General features: G+C 31.4%; 3 protein-coding genes across 4 annotated transcripts in view; all 3 read left to right on the top strand.

The window, feature by feature from the left end:
• Positions 1–1866: 1866 nt before the first annotated feature.
• Positions 1867–25444, top strand: part of LOC107452220 (carbonic anhydrase 1) — a 62751-nt gene continuing 39173 nt past the window's right edge. The window contains exon 1 of one of the 2 annotated variants that reach the window (XM_071179494.1): positions 1867–2107. The gene's annotated coding sequence lies outside the window, so the exon portion shown is untranslated. The remainder of the gene's footprint in view (positions 2108–25444) is intronic. The other variant, XM_071179492.1, reaches the window with a different exon arrangement.
• On the top strand, positions 12758–14629 carry LOC139425337 (uncharacterized). The gene has a single exon (XM_071179396.1). The coding sequence runs from the start codon at positions 12758–12760 to the stop codon at positions 14627–14629; it is 1872 nt and encodes a 623-aa protein (XP_071035497.1).
• The window catches only part of LOC107450049 (acetoacetyl-CoA synthetase), a 20837-nt gene continuing 20201 nt past the window's right edge, over positions 24809–25444 (top strand). Inside the window, exon 1 of the mRNA XM_071179412.1 lies at positions 24809–24932. Coding sequence (XP_071035513.1) covers positions 24809–24932 — 124 coding nt within the window. The remainder of the gene's footprint in view (positions 24933–25444) is intronic.

A 25444-nucleotide genomic window follows, 5' to 3' on the forward strand; every position in this document is an offset into this window, starting at 1 on the left:
TATTTGAAAAATTTCGCTCAAAATTTATAATTTATTGTAGATTAATAAATTTATAATTGCTGCCAATCAACTCATTTTCATCTGCTCTCAAGACACAGGTCTCGCAGTGGACTGATCATAAAGACGCGGTTCCCACTAGAGCACCGAAGTCAAGCATAAGAATCACTGGCTGCGGTCAGTAAGTGAGTGGTGACGGTGACTACTTTGATCAGCCTGCGTAGGGACCGAGGGTGCGCGGTATCGGTCCTCATTAAACTGTTCTCTCTTAGAGTGCTGAACTTCCTGCACAGGACATTGGGCTACCAAAGCAGGGGAGCCATCCCCTCTGCAGAGGATATGACCGCAATGGCATGTCTTCGGATCATTTTCAGGGATGACCATCGCCAATAGCCCTGTGCGCAGCTGTAGTGCGATGTAAATGAAGAACCTGCCTATTTCAAGCACAGAAGGTAAAAGTGGTTGTTGTTGCAGTTCATTTACGTCGCACTAGAGCTGCACAATGGGCTATTGGCGACGATCTGGGTAACATCCCTGAGGATAATCCGAAGACATGACATCACAATTTTGATCTTCTGCAGAGGGGATGGCACCCCCATTTTGGTAGCCCGACGACCTGCATGCGAAGTCGAGCACTTTACGGTAGAACAGTTTAACGAGGACCAATGCCGGACACCCTCGGTCCCTACGCAGACTGATCCAAGTGGTCACCCACCCGCACACTGACAGCACCAGTGATGCTTGACTTCGGTGATCTGCTGGGAACCATGCCTTAACGATCAGTTCACTGCGGGACAGAAGGTAAAAGTGAGAAGCAAACAGATCATCATCAAATCAAACAGTCAACAGCTAGCATGAATTAAAAAACACTAGAAAGAGAGAAAAATCCATGGCCGAAGGCTTCCACCAAATGCTCGATTTTCGCTTTATCCGTTAATGCTTTCCCATTATATTTTTTTTATAATATGAAATTCCTGTTGTTCAATTTGACAAAAACTTACCTATATAGAGCCAACATAGAAGCCTACAGATTGCGTTTTGCTAATCAAAGAATAAATCTAAGAATCGAACCTGCAACATCCATGCTTCAGAGCATTAGGCGCAAGGGCATTACCCTTTAGCCACGAGACCCCAGTCACTCTTAATATTGGATAAACATGGAATGAGATTTTATTATAGTTAATTGAAATTACGCAAATAATTATACTTATCTTCATCAAAAAATCACTTGCCTGCTTTTCGCTTGTAAGAAGCCGGTATGGGCAGGAGCTAAATGAAACCGAACTACGACAAAGAAAGTCTCAGGTTCATATCTCTCCTAACGTCCCAGAAATGTAAAATCACGGCACTTTTCCGAAAATTTCTGAGCTTTCAGTAAGCAACTAAAGTAGAACGATTTGTAAAAGTTACTTTTTATTACAACTGTGTAGAATATCGATAAATGTAACTAGGGTACTTTAGGTAATAGTAGTAGTACTTTGTTTCAATCACACTAGAGCTACATAGTAGGCTATGGTGATGGTCCGAACATCTTCAATGATGATGTTCGGACGACATGCCATCACAATTTTGATCCTCTGCGGAAGGCTTATCTCTTTGGTAGCTCGACGACCTGGACGTGAAGTCAAGCACTTTACGGTAGAACAGTTTAACGACCAATGCCACACAAACTCAGTCCCTTCGCAAACTGATCACTGCCAGTGATGTTTGACTTCGAAGAACAATGTCTTGCAATCAGTCTACTGTGGAACAGGGTATTTTGGAACCGTGTGCAGTTAGTAGGATATTTTTCAAAAGTACAGAGGTTTTTCAGTCAGTTCGGGCTCAAACCTGTGCTTTTTCGGAGCATTAATCTCTTGGCCATTCTGGTTCTCATCAGCTAAGGCTCCTTGTTTCTGCAACAGAAATTCTTGATACTGCACAGTTGGGAGGACCAAAATTTTAGCAGCAACTTTTTAATTATATTGATTGTATAGTTTGTAGTTTACTGCTGTGAACCTTTGTCGAACAAACTTGAACTGTTTTGTTGCAAAAGCTTGCCTTACTGAAGTAAGTAGAGAAGTGATTATAATTCATCTAGTAGAGTCAAGATTTATCTTTAAGGTTTAAGGTATATAAAAATTTTCGTCATTTTGCGAAGGTAAAAAAACCATTTATGAATGGATGTAGCTTACTATACTATAACTCAAAATTATTTTAGATTTATCAGCAAAAAAATCGTGCATATTTGAGAAATGAAATAGAAATGGCGTTTTATCAGAGTTTTTGAAGATAGTATTTAATTTTAAGATTAGTATAAAATTCATTAAAGAATATTGAATGGAGAATTTTAGATTAAAGATTCAAATCTCAATCCTTTGACATTTCGTCTCTAGTTTTAATATTAAACTTATAAGTTTGAATTTTTTTTATTTCGGTAGCTTTCTAAGCTTACTACATTTTTACTGAATTTATAGGTAAAAATTAGTCAATTTTTGTGATCAACATCTTAATAAACATTCAACACTTTAATCTAAATTATTGTTTTTCAAATGAAATCTGTTATAATAAAATTTCAGTTGAAAAAAAAAACAAGTTTTTGCCTGCGGAACGAAACACTTAAGTGTTTATACACTATGCGAAAGCTTGCATGAAGTTAACAAATGAGCTTTAACGTGACGCCGGGGTGACAGCGTAATACAAAGTAAATTCTCAAGAATAGAATTTACTATTTTTTTAGACAATACTTATTAGAGTAGATTTACTGTTGCATAATTGATTAGAACTTCATCGAGTTTGGCAATTAAAATTCGGTGCAGTTTAATACTCTATGTAACTGTATCTTTAAATAATTTATTCTGACAAAAAATAAATTGAAGTAAAGTTTGAAAAACTAAATTGTATGACTATATTTTTTATACGATGCAATTTTCAATAAATGTCAAATTGCTATTGCGTTTACAAAGGTTTGTAAAATGAGGTTGCCACTAAATGAAGCACGTGAAAGAATGTTTGAATGAAAGTTTGTGTGAATGTATGTTTTTTTTTATTAAGCTACAAAACATGGGTTACTAATTTCNACAGTTTTTTTCGAATATTAATTCATTAATTAAATTTAATTAATTTTAGTTTTATATAAAACTGATACGTAGATATCTGGAAAAAAATTTCTTTTTTCTCCTATATAGGAGAAAAAAGAAATTTTTTTCCAGCTATCTACGTATCAGTTTTATATAAAACTAAAATTAATTAAATTTAATTAATGAATTAATATTCGAAAAAAACTGTAATTGCATGGAAATTTGCTTTTTATTTTGCCACTTAATATTGTGATTCTGTCATATGTATATACATATTTATATTAATTGNTTCGCATATCTTTGCTTGTGATCTCCGAGATCTGTGGACACAGTGACGTCATGAGGAGGGAAATCGTAGATTCAGCTCTAAGAGCGGAGTGAACTGGCCCTTCTATTCTCTTTAGCCCTGGTCATTTAATGCATTAGACCATTAAAATCTCCTAAGCGTAAAGGCTTTTCAAAATGAGATAATCTTAAATAGTTTCTGTTAAAAATTTCAATTTTTAAAAGATATCATTCATAAGTTCTTCAATCTATGCGCGTTATAAGCAAACAAATTTATCATTTATGAATATTCATATAGGTTTAGAATAAGAAGCAAAACCATTACTCAAAATTTTCAGATAAGTCTTCAAAAAGCTAAAGAGACGGATAACTAACTACTCTAACTCTAATCAATTAATACTTAAATATTTTCCTTTAATCAATCTCGCTAACTACTTCACATTAAAAGTCTTTCAAGATTGAAAAATAGTTAATTAGCCTTCACTATTTGGGTGTTGTTACTTGAGCAAGTTTCAAAGAAAATATTTATGAAGTATATTCACCCTGCAGCGCAATAATATCATTACCTTACTTCAATTTAAAAGTTATTCGAAAAATTTCTTTAATTTATAATTACCGTGTTAAAATAAGCAGACGAGAACATTCAGTTTATAAGCTCTAATTAGTCTCCTTTTGACGCTACTGCTTAAAAGTTTGGTTTAAAAATTCATACTTAGTGGAATTAAACAAACGCGAACTATAATATTTTTCTTAACTGTTGACAACACATTAAAGCGGTGTTTTCTTTTTGACAGATAAATATTGAATTTAAAATACCTGTCTTTTGCTTAAAGTATAATTAAAATTATAATCATAATTTGAAACATTTTAGATTAGTTATACGTCGTAATTCTAAATTCAAATCTAGATAATTGGATTTTGGAACATTGAATGCGGTAATGCAATAAAATATTAAGGAAGAATTAATGACGCATTTTAAATGCAGATTTGAATTTATTTTTAAGTTAATTAGAGTCAAATTAATATATTTCTGGATATTAATAAAGTATTCTCAGTGTAGTTTTTAAAAGTGCTATCATTTTTTAAATTTTATTTTGCACTTGGCTACATAGAGCTCATCTCGCAGACCATTTTCGGAATGTGAAGATAATCGCTGCATTTATTGACCACCCAAATCTCCAGACTTCAAAACGATAGGAGACATCAAGGACACTCTAATGAGTTTAACTGTTACGCGCAATCACTTTGTAGTAGAGCCAATCGATATCTAAGTTCGAGTACTCAGGATTCTGTAGTGGAACAAATCGATAACTAGGCTCGAGAACCAAAAAGAACCAATTTATATCTAGGTTCGAATACCGAGGATTCTGTAGTGGAACCAATCGATAACTAGGTTTGAGTACCGACGAATCTGTAGGGGAACCAATCACTAAATAGGTTCGAGTACAGAGGACTCTGTAGTGGAACCAATCGATAACTAGGTTTGAGTACCGACGATTCTGTAGTGGGACCAATCACTAAATAGGTTCGAGTACAGAGGATTCTGTAGTGGAACCAATCGATAACTACGCTCGAGAACCAAAAAGAACCAATTTACATCTGGGTTCGAATACCGAGGATTTTATAGTTGAACCAATTAATAACTAGGTTTAAGTACCGACGATTCTGTAGTGAGACTAATCACTAAATTGGTTCGAGTACCGTGGACTCTGCAGTGGAATCAATCGATAACTAGGTTCGAGAACCAAAAAAAAACAATTTATATCTAGGTTCGAATACCGAGGATTCTGTAGTGAAACTAATCGATAACTAGGTTTGAGTACCGAAGATTCTGTAGTGAAACCAATTGATAAATTGATTAATAAATTGATGATGATTGATAAATTGATTGATAAATTGATGATGATGATTGATTAGGTTAGAGTATCGAGTAGCTGTTACATTTAAATTAGCAATCTCCTATGCTGAATCTGAACTGCTATTAATTAATTAATTGATATCAATTATATAATTAATTGATATAATATTAATTGATATAATATTAATTGATGTAATATTAATTGATATAATATTAATTGATATAATAATTTTATTTGATATCAATATTAATGAACTGATATCAATTAAAAAATTGCATATATAATCTTTCAAAACCTTGTTCTTTCGCTTTTTTGCTTTTCTTCTCTTTTGTGTTGTTAGTTTTCATCGAAAATTCAAATGGCGTCTGGAATCTTACATGATGCTTTTGTTGCATTATTTAGATTTTACTAAAAGCTAAGTTTTTAATATTGCAATTTCATTTTATATCTTAGGTAAAATAAATATTACAAAAATACCGACTTAGAACACGCAGTATGTTGCCAAAGCCATATGAGGGACTTACAAAGAGTTTCTGAACGAGTTATGAAGATATTCGCCGGATAAATTGACCTCCCAGATCTCCAGACTTTAACCCTATAGAGCATATCAGGGACATTCTGAAGAGCGTGAGTTATACTCGCCTCCACCTCCGACAAACATCCAAGGTTTGAAAACAGCATTGATGAATGAGTGGGACCAATTGACCCAGGAACACTTAAAGTCACTTTATTAGGGGTTATTCAAATATTACGTAATTATCTAAAGGAAGATTGGTTTTTGTGATATGCTTGTTTTTACTTACAAGGAAGAAGCAGGGGTACTAGCAAAGCTTATGTGTAACATTAAAATCTGCTCACTTTAAATTTACACCAAAACAAAAAATTACAATTGGCAAAATTTCGAATTTGGAATTGAATTCGGGAAAAGGAAGGAAGTTGGGGAAAAATTTATTCGAAAAAGAATGATTTTCCTGCGTTAGCATGGAAGGAAGATTTGTAATTTGCTTATGATTACTGACTAGAAGGAAGGGAAGACCAATATTGGGAAAACATGATTACGTAATATTTGCACGGCCCCTTACAGCAGATGAGGCCGTCTATCATTAAAAACAAAGAGGAAAAAATCCATACTTCCCTATTAAACAGTTTTTTTCTCTATTCCTTAAGGTGGCCATCAAGAAAGGTAGTAAATTTATCTTTTTCGATATTTTTGACCCCTCCCTTTGGTCACAAAGTGTCACACTTCACTGTACTTCTTACTTCCCTTGTCATACGCCACGCTTCATTCTTTACACATATGTTTGCAGCCCTGAAACAATAAAGCATATGTTATAATGTTATAAATGATAGTTCAAATTTTATTTTTAAGCGTTAACTATGTTTTTACTGATATCTGTAAGTATAAAAAAAATAATCATTACATGTGTACTTATTTTGATGTAAAAGATGAAAAACTTTGAAATAAATCGTATTAATCTGCTGAATTTAAATATATCTATTTTTAACAAAATTTGGACACTTATACACTAATAGCACATAGCATACACAAAAAGTTAATCTCAACCAACATCACTGATATTTAGAATAAAACCAAACTCTTTGCTTACAGTAAAAAGTTTAAATATTGTACGGATACAATTAGCAAAAATTCTTAAATTTAAATAAAAAAAAAAATTTAAAATATTTTTTTAAATTATAAAGTTAATGCTAAAAATATCGCGATCTTTTAAAGCGTTTTAACAATTATGATGTAGGTAGGTACTTTATTTACGTCACACTAGAGCTGCACAATGAGCTATTGGCGACGGTATGGCAAACATTCCTGAGGATGATCCGAAGACATGCCATCGCAACTTTGATCCTCAGCAGAGGGAATGGCTCCCCTGCTTTGGTAGCCCGACGACCTGCATGTGAAGTCGGGGAATTTGCGGTAGAACAGTTTAACGAGGACCCATACCGCGCACCTTCGGTTTCTACCCATAGAGTTGAAATAGTAGGTAGAGGAACCAAGTTCGCTTTATTCCTTCCGAAAAGACACGCCACAGATAGCAAGCAAAGAGTTACAATCACGTGATGGAAAGAGTGCAATACTTGGCGCAGTATCACAAATGTTGGCGCACAAAATTTTTTTAAATAGCTTTATTTCGATATTACCGATGCGCAAATAATCGCAGCATTTGAAAGAGAGAGAAAAAAAATTCGTTAATCACATTTCTTTATATTATTAAATGGATTCTTGAAACATAAGGTGTTTTTTTTTCTTAACAAATAATTTTTAATTAAAGTGCTGCCTTAATTAAAAAAATATAAGTAATTCTCGTCTTTACCCTTAACACTATTCCTTAAAATTTATTCATTATATAAAAATAAAAAACGATATTCTGCATCACTTATATTTATTACTATATTCAGAAATTTTTTTTTAAATGTTTTTATTGCAAAGACCTATTTTAAAAAAAAATTAACAATATATATTGTAATAACTATTATTACATTTAACTATTGTTATTTTTAAAAAAATAATAATAACTTCGATACAAAAGTCAGGATTTTTTTTAAATCTACCAGGGCTTAAAATGTGAATTTGAAGATGTTGCCTTTCTTTTTTAATGAAACATAAATTCGTTTAAAAAATAAATTTAATCTTTACGTTTTAGAAGTTTTATCACTGTTAGATAAAACAAATTGTAAAATTAAACAGATTGTCTGAAAAAAGTTCGATGCTTAGAAATAACGTTAATGTTGCAACACTTTTATCATTTNAAGTTGTAGTACATGTTGTGCAAGTTAAAGTTAAATTATCTAAAAATTACGAGTTGAGACGAAAAATTGATTATACGTTAAAAGTTACGGTTGAGAAACACAACATACACGCGGAGATGAAAGATGCCGACAACCAGTGCGAATTCTCAGAAACGAAAAGGGTGGAATGTTCTAGAAAAAAAGGGGTTCTGCAAGGAGCTGGTAAGGAATTTTAGGGGGAGACTGTCCAAATTGCGCTACCGCTTAAGGGGCTAAAGAAAGATGATGAAATAAAAAATGTATTACAAAATTATAAATTAAGTCAAAAGAATTAGTATTTTGATTAAAAAAAAGAATATTTAGAAAATTAGGCTGTGACCTAATGTCACACTTATCAAAGAACAATTGTATTTTATCATCCTTTGCTGATTATTAATTTTCCATTTTGCTGATTATTGATTCTCCAAATCTGCAATTTAAGTGTTCATTTTAATTAGTTTAGTTTCATTATCACTCAATAATTCTATTTATTTCACAATATTTGAGGTATGTTAAATTTATCCTTTTGTTTTATTTAACTGTTTACTCATATTCAAGACCTGAATTATCCGGGTACTGTCCGGTAAGGGTCAATTAACATATATCTTTTATAGTAACAGTCTAACTTTATTATTTTCTCTTAAAACCTAATTTTACTTATTTTATTAACATTTGCTTTCATTACTTATTTTATAAGTTTTTTTTTCAAGTTATCTGTGTTTATAATCAGTTGCGGGTATATATTAACAAAACTGAACTTATATTCCCTTTTGGTGATTCGTATCAAAGAACAATCGTATTTTATCGTCCTCTGCTGATTATTGATTTTCCATCTTTGCTGATTATTAATTTTCCAAATCTGCAAATTAAGTGTTCATTTTAGTTAGTTCAATTTCATTATCACTCAATAATTCTATTTATTTCACAATGCTTGGGGTATGTTAAATCTATCCTTTCATTTTATTTAACTGTTTACTCATATTCAAAACCTGAATTATCCGGGTACTGTCCGGTAAGGGTCAATTAACTTATATCTTTTATTAGTAACAGTCTAAAGCCAATTTTGCTCTCATTTGTATTTTATAGCCCACTTAATTATCAGCAATGTTCTACTAGTAACCGCCACAACTACGACCCTTGTATAGCTCAACTTAATAACTGTTACTACTATAAATATATTCCCTGTTGATCTTACAATACTTTGATATTTAATTCTATATATCCTACTTACTCCATTAATAATTAATTCGTTAACAGAGCTTTTTCACATTTTGCACAAATGTAACATTCAATGCTTTTGCTATTATGAATTAGTCCCCATATTTCAACCTAAAACTGAGTAGAATTTCGGTTGCGTAAATACTTTTCATCTGTATTCCATTGCTCTCGCATCCACATCTACTCTACAGTAGTCAATCATTTGCCTAGACTCTCAATAATTGCTAATCAAGTGCATAAAAAAAAACTTTGTTTCTCATCCAATAGCTCCAATTATCTCCATCATTACCTAAGACTAAAAAAACAATTAGAAAATTCACAATCCAACTATAATGAATACCCGATTAAAGAACTTGGCAATACGGCAATTAAATGAGCAAGACAGTCAAGACATCACAGGTAACAATAAGAGGGCCTTAGATCAATACAGCAACATTGAAAAAGTAACGCCAGAAAAATCAAATAAAAATATACTACATGATTCAAGCAATATCCAAAGAAAATCCAAACGAACACTAAAATGTAAGGAGTACTTACAAACACAAGACTCTATAAGAGACGAAAACCAAGTCACCAATACAAAAGAGCAGGACAATACAGAAAATAAAGTGGACTCAATAACAGACTTATTAACAGAATTGAAAGAATGTGTTAATTATAAGCATGAGAATATGGAAACCTTACCACGCAAACCAAGAGAGAGGGCGCTGCAAATAATCAAGCTGTTAACTAACATCCTCCCGAAAATTATACCAATCAATCAAGGAGAATCTATGAACATAGATAACAACAGTATAGAGGAAATTAAAAACTCACTGAGGGTTATGCAAGACCAACAGCAAACCCTTCTAAAAGAATAAAGAGAAGGATGGGAGAAAACTGATCAGCTCCACCAATCTCTGACAAAGAAATCATACAGTGAAGTACTGAGATCACCCCCACCAGCACCAATCATAATTAGCACAACGGAGGAAGGATCAACAGATGAAATATTGCATATAATCAAAGAATCACACCCAAAAGACCGCCCACGAAAAGTATACAAGAATCAACACTACATAGAACTAAAATACAGTAGTATAGAGGAAAAGCAAGCAGCAGAATCCAGACTGGTGGGACTAAATGTCCCATTCAGGGAGAAATCTCCAAAATTAATGAGTATTATGCTTTTCAATGTACCATACTATTTCGAAGATGAGGAAATTTTAGAAAAGCTAAAAAACATGGAAGAATTCAATGAATGGCATATAATTTCAATACATGGACGAAAACAACACCCAAAGGATAACACAAAACACACCATTTACATAAAGGCATCAGCCGGACTCGCACACAAACTTATAAGGAGGAAATTCATTTACCTAGGACTCGACAAAGTTTCAATCGTCAAGAAAATCACTATACTCAGATGCAGGAATTGCCAGCAACTGGGCCATCACAAGGATAGATGCCCTAATAGATCAATTTGTGAGTCATGCGGAGGTAAGCATTGTTCCTCAGAATGCACCGCGAAAACAACATTCTGCATAAACTGCCATGAAAATAATTGCAAATTTGACGAGAACTTTAGTACCGACCATAAAGCATCAGACATCACCTGCCATTCCTACATCTATGCCCGCAATGAAGCAATTGAATTATCTGAGAAATTTAGATTCGGATCGAAAATACAACAACAATTTAACGACCATCAATTCCATCAATACAGTAGTTAAAACAAATACATAAATTACGACGAACTAAATCCAACAGCAAGAAAAACTCTATAATTTACACTCAATAATGATTACTACTCAATGCACCAATTCTAAAGACTCTATCATTCCAAGATACCATAACCAATCAAATTTCCTTCCAACAATATTACAAACCCACCACATTTCCAATGATACTATCATCATGCAAGCTAACTTGATGCGTTCAATACCACCAACAAGTCTCCTTCCAATTGCATACGACAAATACAATCCGATTCTAATAGCAGTCCAAGAACCGCATACAAAAAACAATTTAATCACCGCAATACCCAAGAGATGGAAAATCTGGCTATCTCACAACAGCAAAGCAGGATTGATATTCACAGGTGGTCCAAGACAACCAACAGTTTTACTCAAAACCCTGAATGCAATTTCCCTTGTTGTTCAAATCAGCAACAATCCGGCTGTTGTCATTTCTGCTTATTCATCGCCACAAGACGATGTCAAAAACATTATCAACGAACTGACACAACATCTACAAAATACTTCACGCTTTCCAACGATCATCCTGGGAGACTTCAACTCACATCACAGAAACTGGGGATACCCCAACAACAATAGTAGAGGAAATCATCTACAGAATTTTATAACTTCGAAAAATTTGTATTTAATCAACAACAAATCAGACCCGCCAACTTTCAGTAACACCGCCTACCAAGGATGGCCAGACTTAATCCCAACAACAGATAAATCCTTAGCTAACACCTCAACACGAAGCGTACTACAAGAAGAAACACTAAGTGACCACTGTTGGATTCTACTTAAAATACAAGATAAAGGGGCACAATATACGCTGACGAGGTTCAAAACCCAATATGGTAATCTTTTCAAAATAAACAAAGTACTAGGAAAGTCAGTCAAAAACATTATTAGCAAAATAGAAAATACAAACAACAAACAAGACCTGGAAAACACTACTGAATACCTAATCAACACGATACAACACGCTTGCAATCAAACTCTAAAGAAAAAACTTCAAGTCATAACACCAAAAATACCATGGTTTACCAAGGAGCTGCAAATAAAGAAAAAACAACTCCAGGCTATGAGAAAAAGATTTCAGAAATGTCAAGATGAGAACCTAAAGAATACCTTCAAAATTAATTTCAAGCAAGCAAGAGCCAACTATATTAAATTAATAAACAAAACAAAAAGGTCTTGTTGGAAGAAGTTTTGAACAAAATCTACCACCACCTTCGGCAAACCATACAAAACAGTCTTCACAAAAGGTTCACCACCATCAGAACTCATTCAACTAGGAAGCGCTACATGCTTCAAAGATAATGCCCAAGGAATCCTGGACTCCTTATATCGAACTGCCACACAAGATTTAATTGACCTGGTACCAATCAGCACTAATAAAGACCTTCCCATAGCTGAAGAAGAAATAGATAGAAATATTGATTCATTGCCAACCAGGAAAGCACCCGGTCCTGATGGAATTGATAATGAAATTCTGAAGACAATCCACAGAGCTTTTCCAGACATCCTACATAAATACATACAGAAATGCTTTAAGCTAGAGCACTTTCCAAGGGCGCTAAAACAAGGCTCACTCATACTTTTTCATAAACCTGGTAAAGATACAACAAACATCAAAAACTATCGCCCCATCACCCTACTCCCAACTATAGGAAAACTCCTAGAAAAAATAGTAACATATAGACTAACATATTTTATTGAACGTAATGATCTACTTAATCCCAACCAATTTGGATTCAGGCGAGGAGCCTCTGTAGATGATGCACTCCTAAATATAATTACGGAAGTCAATACCTGCAGAAGTCTGAAACTATATACAATGATCCTTTCCATTGATATCGCAGGGGCTTTCGACGCACTCCAACACAAAATCATCCTCGAGAATTTAAACAGAATAAAAGCTCCATCCAATATATTCAATTTATTCAAGAGTCTCCTTCAAAATAGAAGTATTATAATCAATACTCCAGAAGGACCGGTGCAAAAACACCAAACAATAGGAGCACCCCAGAGGTCATGTAGCAGACCCATATCATGGAATATAACCGCTGACGAGCCCCTTAACTACAATTGGAACAGCATCCTCTCTCTGCTCAAACATCCAAATGATGCGAGAATAGCTTTGAGTGCTTTTGCAGATGACTTCAGCTTTATCTTGGCAGCTTCCACTGAATCAGATCTAGGCATCCTGGACACAAAAGCAATAAATGATTTTAACATTTGGGCAACGGACAATAGTCTAAATCTTTTAACTGATAAAACCACCTATTTATTACTAAAATGCAAACTAATGAATGGCCCATCAGTACATCTCAACGGGCAAAAAATTAAAAGATCTAAAGTGGTCAGGATCTTAGGCCTCAATTTTGATGAGAACCACAACTGGACTGACCATCTAAACATCCAGGCAGACAAAGCTGCCAGACAATTTCAGGCCATACAAAGAATAGCTGGAGGAAAATGGGGAATAAATAAAACCCAAAGACGAATCATTTACAAAACCTGCACAGAAAGGATGATCGCCCATGCAGCAGCAGTCTGGTGTGTTAATCCCAAACAACACACCAGAAACAAACTAGATACCATTCAGAGAAAATTTCTGCTGAATATCTCTGGTGCCTATCGTACATCCCCCACAAATGCCCTGCAGGTTATTCTGGCAATACCTCCATTGCACATTACTCTTCAGCAGGAGGCAATTAGAATCAACCTCATCAGAAATAAAAATTTCTCTTCAACAATAGATGGCACCTGTTTTCACTCCACTCAAATTGACAAAAAAATTAAATTAAATGATATCCACCCAGCAAATTTCGACATAAAGACAAATAATTTTATATTCATTAAACAAGCTAAATTAACAAGAAAAATAAACATATTTACAGATGGATCCAAGAAGGCTGATGGAATGGGTGCTGCAATTGTACAATATGAAGATGGCATAATTACATCGGCCACACAATTGAAACTTAGTTCTTACAACACTGTATTCCAGGCGGAAGCAACAGCATTAAAGGAAGCCATCACCCACGCCATAAAGCAAAAAATCGCGAGCCAAACTACAATATGGTCAGACAGCCTCTCAACAATAATAGCACTTAAGAATTATAATACCACTCATCAGATTATACAAGACATCCAAAATCTACTTAATAATACTAATGACCTTCAAATCTCATGGATTAAAGCACATAATAACAACGATGGAAACGAGCAAGCTGATAATTTAGCTAAAGAGGCAATTAATACGGGTCAATTTTTAAACATCAAAGTTACACACTCATTCATTAAGCTTAAAGCCAAAACACAAATTAAAAAGGACTGGCAACACTACTGGCATCATCACAAACCAAAATCAGGAACATTAATCATAGAATTTATACCAGATGTCTCATTTAAACCTTTGGAATGGAATAGACAGCTAATCCTCTTCTTTACAGAGCATGGCCCCTTTAAAGCATATCTAAAGCGATTCTGCCTGGCAACTGACAATACATGTGCCTGTGTAGGAGTAGGAACAGTGTGGCATTATGCAATAGAATGTCCGCTTACCACATCCTACCACTTCAAACAACCAAAGCTAGAATTCCTCATAGCCTGGAAGAGATCCATCCATAAGAATCCGAAGTTGAAACAGAAGGCAACAAACCTCATTAATTTTCTAGAAGAATACGAGGAAATCCTGAAATAATTTTCATGAAAAAATGACAAAATTATGCAAAGTTGAGCAACAACCACAACTAAACTTGGCCAATTAGCTCTAGACAATTTTTAATCAAATGCCCTAACAAATAGAATAATCGTTTCTTTTTTTTCATATTTCTTTTTATTTTCGTCTCTTTTTTGCTTCTATTTGCTATTTTTTCCTCTCTTTTTTTCTATCTGTCTCGTCTTCCAACCTTAACCATTAACCGATAAATGCCCTTTTAGGGGCTTAGGCGCGGGGTTAAATGTTGGTGTGTGTGTGGTCTATGGTATGCTGCCATACAAATCTTTATGGTAGCCATAGGTTTTTGGGGTTTTGCCATACAAGTCTCTATGGTAACCATAGGCGTATGGTATCTTGCCATATAAATTTCTATGGTAGCCATAGGTTGCCATAGATTATCATAGGCTTCTCTATGGCAAATTTTCCTAAGAGGCTTTTCAAAAAAATTAAAGGGTTGTGTATGGTTAAAAAATGTGTATCATATGGTTATTAAAATATTAATGAAGAAACTTCCATTAAATATTTAAAAGTCGAGCAAGTTTTTTAAATGTTCTTTTCCGTGTTTTTATCCATTCTTCATCCAATAAAAGTATTTAAATAAAATTCAAAGTTAAATTTTGTTCAAAAAAAAGGTCCGAAATATTTTTTGGACCTCATGGGAGGGAAAAAATTCTTTTTGTTTAAAACAAATATATATATGAAATCAGAGCTTTATTTGCATTTAAAGAAGTGCCATTGAAAATTATTAAAAAAAAAATTGCTAACATTTGTAAATATTTTGTTCAAGTTAAATATACAAAAATGTTTACTTGCCATAATAGCGCATCTCAAAAAAAAAATTAATAAATAGATAAATAAGTAAACACATTGCTTCAATTGATAAATATTTAATTACTAGTATAATTTGTTTAGGAAATATTTAAAAAGTAAGTCTTATTGAACATAAAAATACATTATTAATGAAATAATAAAAAGTAAAACACCAGAAAAACAAATATTTCATTAAAAACCGTGAAACAAATTATAAATTTTTATTTTTTGATTCTATATTTAGAACAATGTGGAAAACTAATTAGATATTTTTAAAATTTACCTATGGTTTAATTTTTTATTCAATAAATGCATGATTAAGTAGTATCTGAAAAGAATGAACTTAAAAACCTTAATTCCTTTTGCGAAGTTTAAAAATGTTCAAGAAAGGAGAACTTATTAAAATCCATCATATTTATTAATATTATTTTATACTTATATTTTACATTAACTTTATTACTTATATATTTTATTACTTCTAGAACTTATTAATATTTTAAGTGAAAAGATGTACTTTATACTGAAAAAAAAAATCTTTTACTTCACAAATTATGGCGTTCATTCATTTCTGCTTCATTAACTTTTGCTTCCTAGTTTATATGCTCATTTTTTATTATTTGCTTCATTTTTGTCTGGGAATCTAAAACTTTCTGATATGGGTGTTAATAACGGAACACTATCGTAATGCACATGAGTATTTATTTTTCTTGAAATCTTTTTTGGGAATATAATTTTAAGTGATGGGGAGGAATTGAATTTAAATAAAAATATCAAATGTTGAGCAACTAATTTGGAGTGTTAAGAAATAATACTGACGAAAAATGTCTTAAATTTTAATTTACTGTTCGATTTTTTACTACCCTTTTGCATGCAAAAAACCCTACAAAATTTACTCGAGACATTTTTTTGCTGAAAATAAAAGATAATGATAATTCATAAAGAAAGAAAATCTTTGACTCTGTACTAAATGCATTTCAATTTATTTGGCAATAAGAATTGGTTATATGTATGCATTAAAGAGGAATAGAATATGATTTCGTATCATTTATTAATGGAATATTTTAAAAATACGAAAGATAAGATATGTCTCTTTGAAGTGGTTTTCTTGCGAAACAAATTACAAACCTTTGTCTGCTTTCCTAAAATAATACAAGCTCTTCCTTATTCATTAAAAGAACTATTGTTGGAGTTTTTGTAAGACATTTAAATGTTTTCATGCTCAAAATTTTATTGTACTTTTATGGTAATTATTTTAAAAAATACTTAAGAGCACGTGAAATGAAACTTAATGCTCGCGTTAAAAGAAAATGAATAATAAATAGCAAGGGGGTGGATTCAGTAAGGCATTAACTCAAGGAATAGATACAGAGAGACATATCAAGGGGATGCATACAGTAAGGCATTAATAGTATTCATTTCTTAGAGTATTTATAAAGGGTTGCTGCTTAAAAGGAACAGAAAAAGTATATTTTGTAATTAAGAATAAATTTATCTAGGTAGTTTTTAAGTTTAAGAGGTGATAATAAATTGTTTCTAAGTGTTATTAAATCAATCATTTCCCATTACTTCAACCCTTTCATGAAGGGGGAAAAACGGAGGATAAAAAGTGTTCTCGAACTTTTCTAAGTTTATGTTGTCACATAATGAAATTTTTTTATGAATAATATGCTGCTTTCATAACGGCATTGAGTTTACAACTATTATTCATAACCCGAAGCTTAGCCTATCTATAGGAAAGTTTTCATTCCCTTTATGTTAATTCTGAAAATATCACAAGTTTGCCACTCACACGAAAATGTCACATAATAAAATTTTTTATGAATAATATGCTACTTTCATAACTGCATTGAGCTTACAACTATTAATCATGACCCGAAGCTTAGCCTATCTATAGGAAAGTTTTCATTCCCTTTATGTTAATTTTGAAAATATCACCAGTTTGCCACTCACACGAAAATGTCACATAATAAATTTTTTTATGAATAATATGCTACTTTCATAACTGCATTGAGTTTACAACTATTATTCATGACCTGAAGCTTAGCCTATCTATAGGAAAGTTTTCATTCCCTTTATGTTAATTCTGAAAATATCACAAGTTCGCCACTCACACGATAATGTCACATAATAAAATTTTTTATGAATAATATGCTACTTTCATAACTGCAGTGAGTTTGCAGCTATTACTTATGTTTAAACCCTAGTTTCTCAAACATGAAAAGTTGTTGTGATCTATTTTTTTATTATTAAAAAAGTTAGCCCAACATTTCATTATTTGTACCCATACAAATTTGCAAGCATTTATAATTATTCAATGATTTTCATAATTTCCATCTAGATGGTCAAATCTCGACTTTTTAAGAAACGTTTTATCATCTTTTATTTATATTTCAAGAGACTCTAACGGAGCTCCGCTATTGCTTCTCATTCATCATTATTTATTTTGTCTTATGAACGTAAATATTTCTCACAAGAGCAATAAACATTTTCGTTTCAAAATATACAATTATTGTGGCTTCAGTTAAGAGCATTTTGTGTACCGAACAATGCTCACCGAAGAGATATCGCTACTCTTTTCATACTACGCTATTCTTTTCATATTTACAAAGTATCGTGAAGATACTTTGCAAATTGCCACAGCTATTTTAATTGGCTACTTTAAAATAGTTTTAAAACTAGCCAATGACGAAAATAAGAGCCTTAAAAGAGTTAAGGAGATACAGAATGTCTATAGAAGAGTATTCCCTTATAAAATATTTTTTTCAGATGACAAACATTAAGATTATGCACACCCTTTCAAAAGGGAAAAAAAAATGTTCTCTTGAAGAATTTTATGAATCTGATTTCCATTACCTTTGAATACTTCGTTATTTAGTAACCCAATTAAGTGAGGAAACAGTCAGAGTTAGGCTATTTTTTTTTATTCTTGCTTAATTCAATTGCAAGGTTGGTGAGACAAAATCAGATCTATTTAATCAGTGACATGTGTAATGATTAATTGTTAAACTAATTTTTTATATTGGGGATTATAAGGAATGGTTAAATGCCGCAATTTGTTTTTTCTTTATTTTCAACAGAAATATTCTCCTCATTAAGATCGAGTTTTTTTTTGAAGTGTTTTTCATGAAAATTTTTTTTGTGAATATTACAATACTTTAGCAATAACAAAATATTGAACAAAAAAATGTAGACTTGACTAAATTATATTATATTATATTATATTATTTATATTACATTATATTATATTATATTGTATTATATTACATTACACTGACCCAGGGAAAATAGGAAAGGCTCGTTTCGTCAAAAATACCGTTGGCCGTGAAGGGAGAATTACATATATGTGATCACGTTTCACAAAAATTTAATGACCAACGAGCTGGAACGTGAAAAAGAATAATGAGCTTAAGTTTACCTACACTTCTCTACAAGGTTTGCCATCACTGACCTATGCAAACTTGTTGCTTCAAGGATCCTCGCTGAACTTTCGTAGCGTTGCAATTCACAAGCGTTAGTATTTTAAGTGGAAATCAAAAGGTTGGGAAGCACCTATGATTTTGCCATTTTGCCACCTTCTCCTTACATCCAGTTTCACAAACTCATCCTTTCGCTTCAAAATTCCACGTTTCGTCTCCCACCCTTCAAGATCTCCCTTCTGCCTAATACAGCATAGTTCTGAATCAAGTGCATTAGTAAAGTACAAATCGCTGTGCGGCTTCACGCTATGACTCATCGCTTTTATACAAACTTAATTCTTTTTAAAATTTATGTGCAGTAGCATACGATGAGAAGAATCAAATTAATCCCTTTTCAGTTTAGTATCTACTATTTTATGAAGCAACACAATCAAAAAAGTGCAGAAAAAAGAAAATAACTCTTTTTATATTTATAATTAAAAATTTATCATTTCTTTAGTAGACAATACTTCAGGCCATTGAATTCAAATCGACGGTAGCTTATAGCGTCACTGAGACGCAATTTAAAGCGTCTTTTCTTATGAAAGGAAATTCCTATTCCATCTACGCCATCTAGTCACGCACAATATGAGCACACACTAACTGAAACATATTTTAATTCAGTTTGTAATAAAATCTTTTCCGCTGGGGGACAATTATATTGTCATAACGTTTTATTTTTCAAAAATTTATAAACTGCGTTCTTTATTTAAATTCTATTTTTATTTATTTCTTGGTATTTGTTACTGCAACGTCAGCGAAATTTTTATTGTGAATCAACTAGTTATAAAAACTTTTTTAATTCAAAATAATTTGAAGAAAAAAATTTAAATCATAACTTATGATTTTATTTAAGAATTGTAGAAATCTGTTGGAATATTATAATCTTCATTATCATTAATTTTGCTGCATTGTTTGGAAACAGTAATTTTAAAAGTGTTCTAATTATTTTATTCCAATTATAACTTAAAACTAAGACTTAATTGTTTAAAAAAATCTTATTTTTAAATGGGTATCAGCTTCCATTATTTTTTTTTATGGAAACCAACGGAAACACGCAAAAAAATATTAAGCGGATTAATATGTCTCTTACTTGTGAGATATAAAAACAATACTTTAACACACATATGGTATTATTTCAATTTAATGAATTTATTTATGATCGAAACGAAACTAAGAATATCAAGAAAATGAATTTTAATGCATTAACAAATTTTTAGTTTTATCCAAAGCATTTATTGGCAAGATTGACTATGACATTGTATTATAAAGCATAGTATTGTATTTATAAAGCATAGTATTGTATTTATAAAGTATAGTATTGTATTTATAAAGTATAGTATTGTATTTATAAAGTATAGTATTGTATTTATAAAGTATAGTATTGTATTTATAAAGTATAGTATTGTATTTATAAAGTATAGTATTGTATTTATAAAGTATAGTATTGTATTTATAAAGTATAGTATTGTATTTATAAAGTATAGTATTGTATTTATAAAGTATAGTATTGTATTTATAAAGTATAGTATTGTATTTATAAAGTATAGTATTGTATTTATAAAGTATAGTATTGTATTTATAAAGTATAGTATTGTATTTATAAAGTATAGTATTGTATTTATAAAGTATAGTATTGTATTTATAAAGTATAGTATTGTATTTATAAAGTATAGTATTGTATTTATAAAGTATAGTATTGTATTTATAAAGTATAGTATTGTATTTATAAAGTATAGTATTGTATTTATAAAGTATAGTATTGTATTTATAAATTATAGTATTGTATTTATAAAGCATTGTAGCTTGTATTGTAAAGTATTCTAGCTTGGTACACTGATAATTTCGGAAGCTTTATGGTAACCCTAGTCTCATTTTTATGTCCAGCATCAATCGTTGCCAATAATCTAACATTAATTTTTATCCTTCAACAACTGATGACATCATGGCCAATAAATTAATCCAATTAACTTAGCATTTGATTGAGAGAACGAAAATTTGCCTATTGAGTTAATTTTTTCCCTATATGATTTTCTGAAGAGAAATTCATTAGTTGATTTATGCAACTGAGTTTCATCATAACAATAACAGATTTATTTAATAAATGAAGAAATAAAATATAAAAATATTGAAAATATTCATCACCAAAAAGAAGGAGGGTGACACAGTACTTCTTTGGACGATTTTGTTATTTTGTTATAAACGACAGGATTTTAAATGTTGCCGTTATGAAAAAAGTTATAATAGTTAATTTGATTGGAAAGTTTGAATTCATTTAGATCATGAGGTGAATGAACCTTGAGACAGTAAAGCATGTTTCCTTAAGACACGTTTCAGGGTAAAGTAGGAAGCAATTTGTAATATTTTCGATATTTTTCCCTGCAAAAGAAAGTAGTATATTCTTTTGCAGTCTTTTAAGTTGAGGAAATCTTGAAATGAAGAAAGGGTACACTTTTTGCTGCAAAAATGCGTACGTATAAAGCTACGTTCTGATTAAATGAGATTATTGATTATACATTTATGCGAGCTTAACAAAAATATGAGTTTTAATAAAGTGCCATTAATTGAATTTTACCTAAATAAAAAACTAGAATTGTAGATACAATTTCGTTGAAACAACAGTTAAATTTAATTTACGGTTTCAAACCCAAAGTGGTGTCTTTTTCTGTATTCATCTTTGGTTTCTACGTTACTGACCGTCTTGTTGTTAAAAATTCGCTTTTTTCTTTTTGCTTACATCTTTACCTGAGACTCAAAAGTAATAGTGACAAAGAGCAGTGACCGTGACAAGCCAAAAATCTATTGTAAATATATATAAACTTAATTGTGACCAATATAAAATTGATCGTTGAGTAAGTAAATTACTTACGTGGCCATTAAAAACGACTGTGATAAATGTAAATTTAATCGATAATTAAATGAAATAATTCTGTTAATCGATTAAAATTAACGAACTTTTGTAGATGCTAAACGATATAATTAATTTCTTATAAAATTAATCAATATGGATAGTGTTTATAAATTTATTCGATATAATACATTCTACTTATTATTCATTATAATTAGTTATCAAAATTATTTATTGTAATTCATTAACTTAAATAATATTCATTGCGATAATAAGTCATCAGTCGGTATTAATGACCAGTATTTATAAATATTTAATTCTTGGAATGTGTATTAAAATACCCAAATTTTTTTTTTCAGATATAAAGATAAAATATAATTGAAATATAAAAATAACGTTAGATTCTTTGCGTTACTAAAACTTTTACCATGTAAAGTATTTTAGAAATGATCTTATAGTTAAAATCTAATCTCAAAATTTCTCTAGGTAAGTTATTAGCATTTTAAAACGATCTTAAATGATGATAATTTAGTTCTTTGGATTAGATTACAATGTGCAAGATATTTTGTTTCAAAATATATTGATTTTTTTATTAAGTTGTATAGCAAAAAAGAGACTCAATCATAAACAAAATTTTAAAAATGAAAGTAAACTTATATTTATATATTTTTTTATACCAAATAGCTGTTGAATTTTTATGTTTCAAGATCTTTATGTTTATATTTAATCCTCGTCTGACGAATATTAATTTCGTGCACTAATATCAAGACGGTGGCTGGAAACCAACAGATGGCACCACCAAACGATTTTTCTTTAAATTTTGCTGTTCGGATGGAAAAAGAACACTATAATTTTTCTGCTATAATTTTGGGAATAAAACATTTAACTTTTGTTTTATGTAATCGAAATTAGAATTCTGTTTTTAACTAGGTGAAATTCAATTAAGATCATTTAATAAAAACCCATATTTTTGTAAGACGTGCGTGCATGTGTGATCAAGAATCTCAATTAATCAGATTTAAACTCTAGGCAGAGATCTTCAAAATTTTTTTGATTGTAAAAACTTAAATGATCGAGTTTCTTTTAGCGGAACCCAAACTTTTTAAATACCCGAAAGTATACTAATAAAGAAATAAATGACTAAATATTTAATGCGAAGAATAAAATACTCATTATTAATTGTTTTTTGGTACAAGTATACGCTGAAAATGATTGAAATATGCTCCAAAGAGAACTGTTATATAAGTTGAAATTAAATATCAGAGAAAGTAATAATTATATTGATAATATTTTACGCTTTTCATGCTGCTATTTTTTTCACTAACTTCCTCTCCTCAAAATGGGAAGGAATGAGAATTTTTTTAATTTTAAAAATATATTATTCTTAACAGAAATTTCTTTGAAGACAATTATTTTATTATTGATTGCTTTCTTAATTCTGTTACAGGATGTGTTCAATGTATTGTGGATACCTCTGGAATTTCGGCTGAATCAGATAGTGACGTAATAGTACTCGATCGTAATCTTTTGCCAGTTTTAACAATTAAAGGTTGTTCAAACAACATATCTGTAAAAAATTTCAATTTTTGGTGGCTTTATACCATGCATGAAGATCCCGGATCTGTGTATACTGTACAGCAGGGGTCCCCAAACTTTTTACACCTAAGAGCAAATACCACAATATCGGTCGAATGGCGGGCTCCATTTATTTTTTAAGATAAGTTTTTAGTTGGTAGACATAAATAATAATACACACTACATATAATGCACAAAAGATTTAATTTTAAAAATTAATTTAACATATGAATATAATTAGTATTAATATGCTTGTGTAAAATAAATGATTACTAAACTGCATGCAAAACGGTTGGAGTATAAAAATTATTTATAAAATTTATAAAATGCAGTCAATGTGATCTTTGGAATTGCATTTCACTGGCCAGAGCTTCATAATTGGGAGAATATGATGAAATTCCTCCCCTCAAGCAATCGTCGAGGTGCTCATCTGTAAGTCATGATCTATATTTTGATTTTATGATATTCATTGACGAAAACAATGATTCACACAAGTATGTGGAACCAAAAAGCGACTTTATTGTATATGCTGCTCTTTTTAAGAATGAAAATTTATTTCCGTAAACTATATACCAGAATTTCTCATCTGATATAACAGTTTTGAGGATAATGTCATTCGGAAGATCCAAAATTTCTATCTCCACTTCTTCTCGCCTTACTTGAAGAAATTTTGAAATCTTACATTTTCGGTTGCTTTTATTTGGTTGGTAAAAGTATTTGCAAAAAAGGTGACCATAGGCTCGATGATATTAAATTGTTGAAAGCGCTTTTCAGATTGATTTTGCTGCAATTGGAGGTTCATTACAAATGTTAAGTCAATTTCACTGTCAACTATAATTTTTTTTCATGTTTGGAAAATGCACAAGAGACTTCATTTACAAATGGGATATCCCCAAAATTAGCTTAGTTCTGAACGAGTTTATAGCCCCTATCATTCTTGCTATACGTTTGTCCTTTCCCTGCTGCTCCAAGTTTAAATTATTTAGTTTTTCCATTATGTCTGTTACGAAAGACAAATCTGCTAACCAAAGAGGATCTCTAATTTCTAAAAATATGTTATTTTTGGCAGCAAGATAATTTTTTATTTCTTCAATTGAATGCATAAATCTATCAAGTACATTACCTTTACTGAGCCAACGTACTTCAGTGTGTAAAATGCTGTCAGCACCATCAGGATTTTGTAAAAGAGACTTGAAAAGTCCATGTTGAAAAGGAGCTGCTCGAATTAAGTTGACTATTTTTGTAATAATTTTCATTACGTGTCCACTACATGTTTGGTAATAATTTTCATTACGAGACAATTTCTTAGGAGAGGCATATTTATCAAACTTGCATATGTTATAAATGTTTTATAAATATCCTCACCCGCTGTCTGTCCTTTCATGGGCAATATTTTTAGCAGCTCTTCTTTTACTGTAAAATATATAAATACCATTCTCACCATGCATAACTGCTAACTGTACTGTGTCTGCTATGTCTGTAGACTCGTCAAATTGTAGTGAGAACCACTCACATATTTTCAAATCACTCTTCAACTGCGTTTGCATATCTTTTGAAATGGCTCCTATTCCTCTTGTGACAGTATTTTCTGATAACTGTAAGTCTTATATTGCTGACATGATCTCCCGTTTGATAGAAAATCCCTCAAATAAGCAATCAGCATCAATAAAAAATGCTTCTTTTAACAACTAACCAACCTGGAAAGGCGTTTTCTTCTGTGTTTTACAGCATTTACATAGCAAATTCAACATTTTAATATTTAATTTGAGAATGTATTTAATTTGAGAATATATATATATCCAAAATTTCTATCTCCACTTCTTCTCGGCTTACTTGAAGAAATTTTGAAATCTTACTTTTTCGGTTGCTTTTATTTGGTTGGTAAAAGTATTTGCAGAAAAGGTGACCATAGGCTCGATGATATTAAATTGTTGAAAGCGCTTTTCAAATTGATTTTGCAGCAATTGGAGGTTTATTACAAACTAGGAGGCTGCGCCCCCTGCTCGCTGGCGCTCTCCAACCCCCGGAACTGCTTTCGCAGTTCATTTCGGATTGCTTCGCAATCCAATGCTCGCTTTGATCGCTTGGGTACGTTCTTAACGTCTAGCT

Source organism: Parasteatoda tepidariorum, chromosome 4 (assembly GCF_043381705.1).
Source record: "Parasteatoda tepidariorum isolate YZ-2023 chromosome 4, CAS_Ptep_4.0, whole genome shotgun sequence".
Taxonomy (NCBI): Eukaryota; Metazoa; Arthropoda; class Arachnida; order Araneae; family Theridiidae; genus Parasteatoda; species Parasteatoda tepidariorum.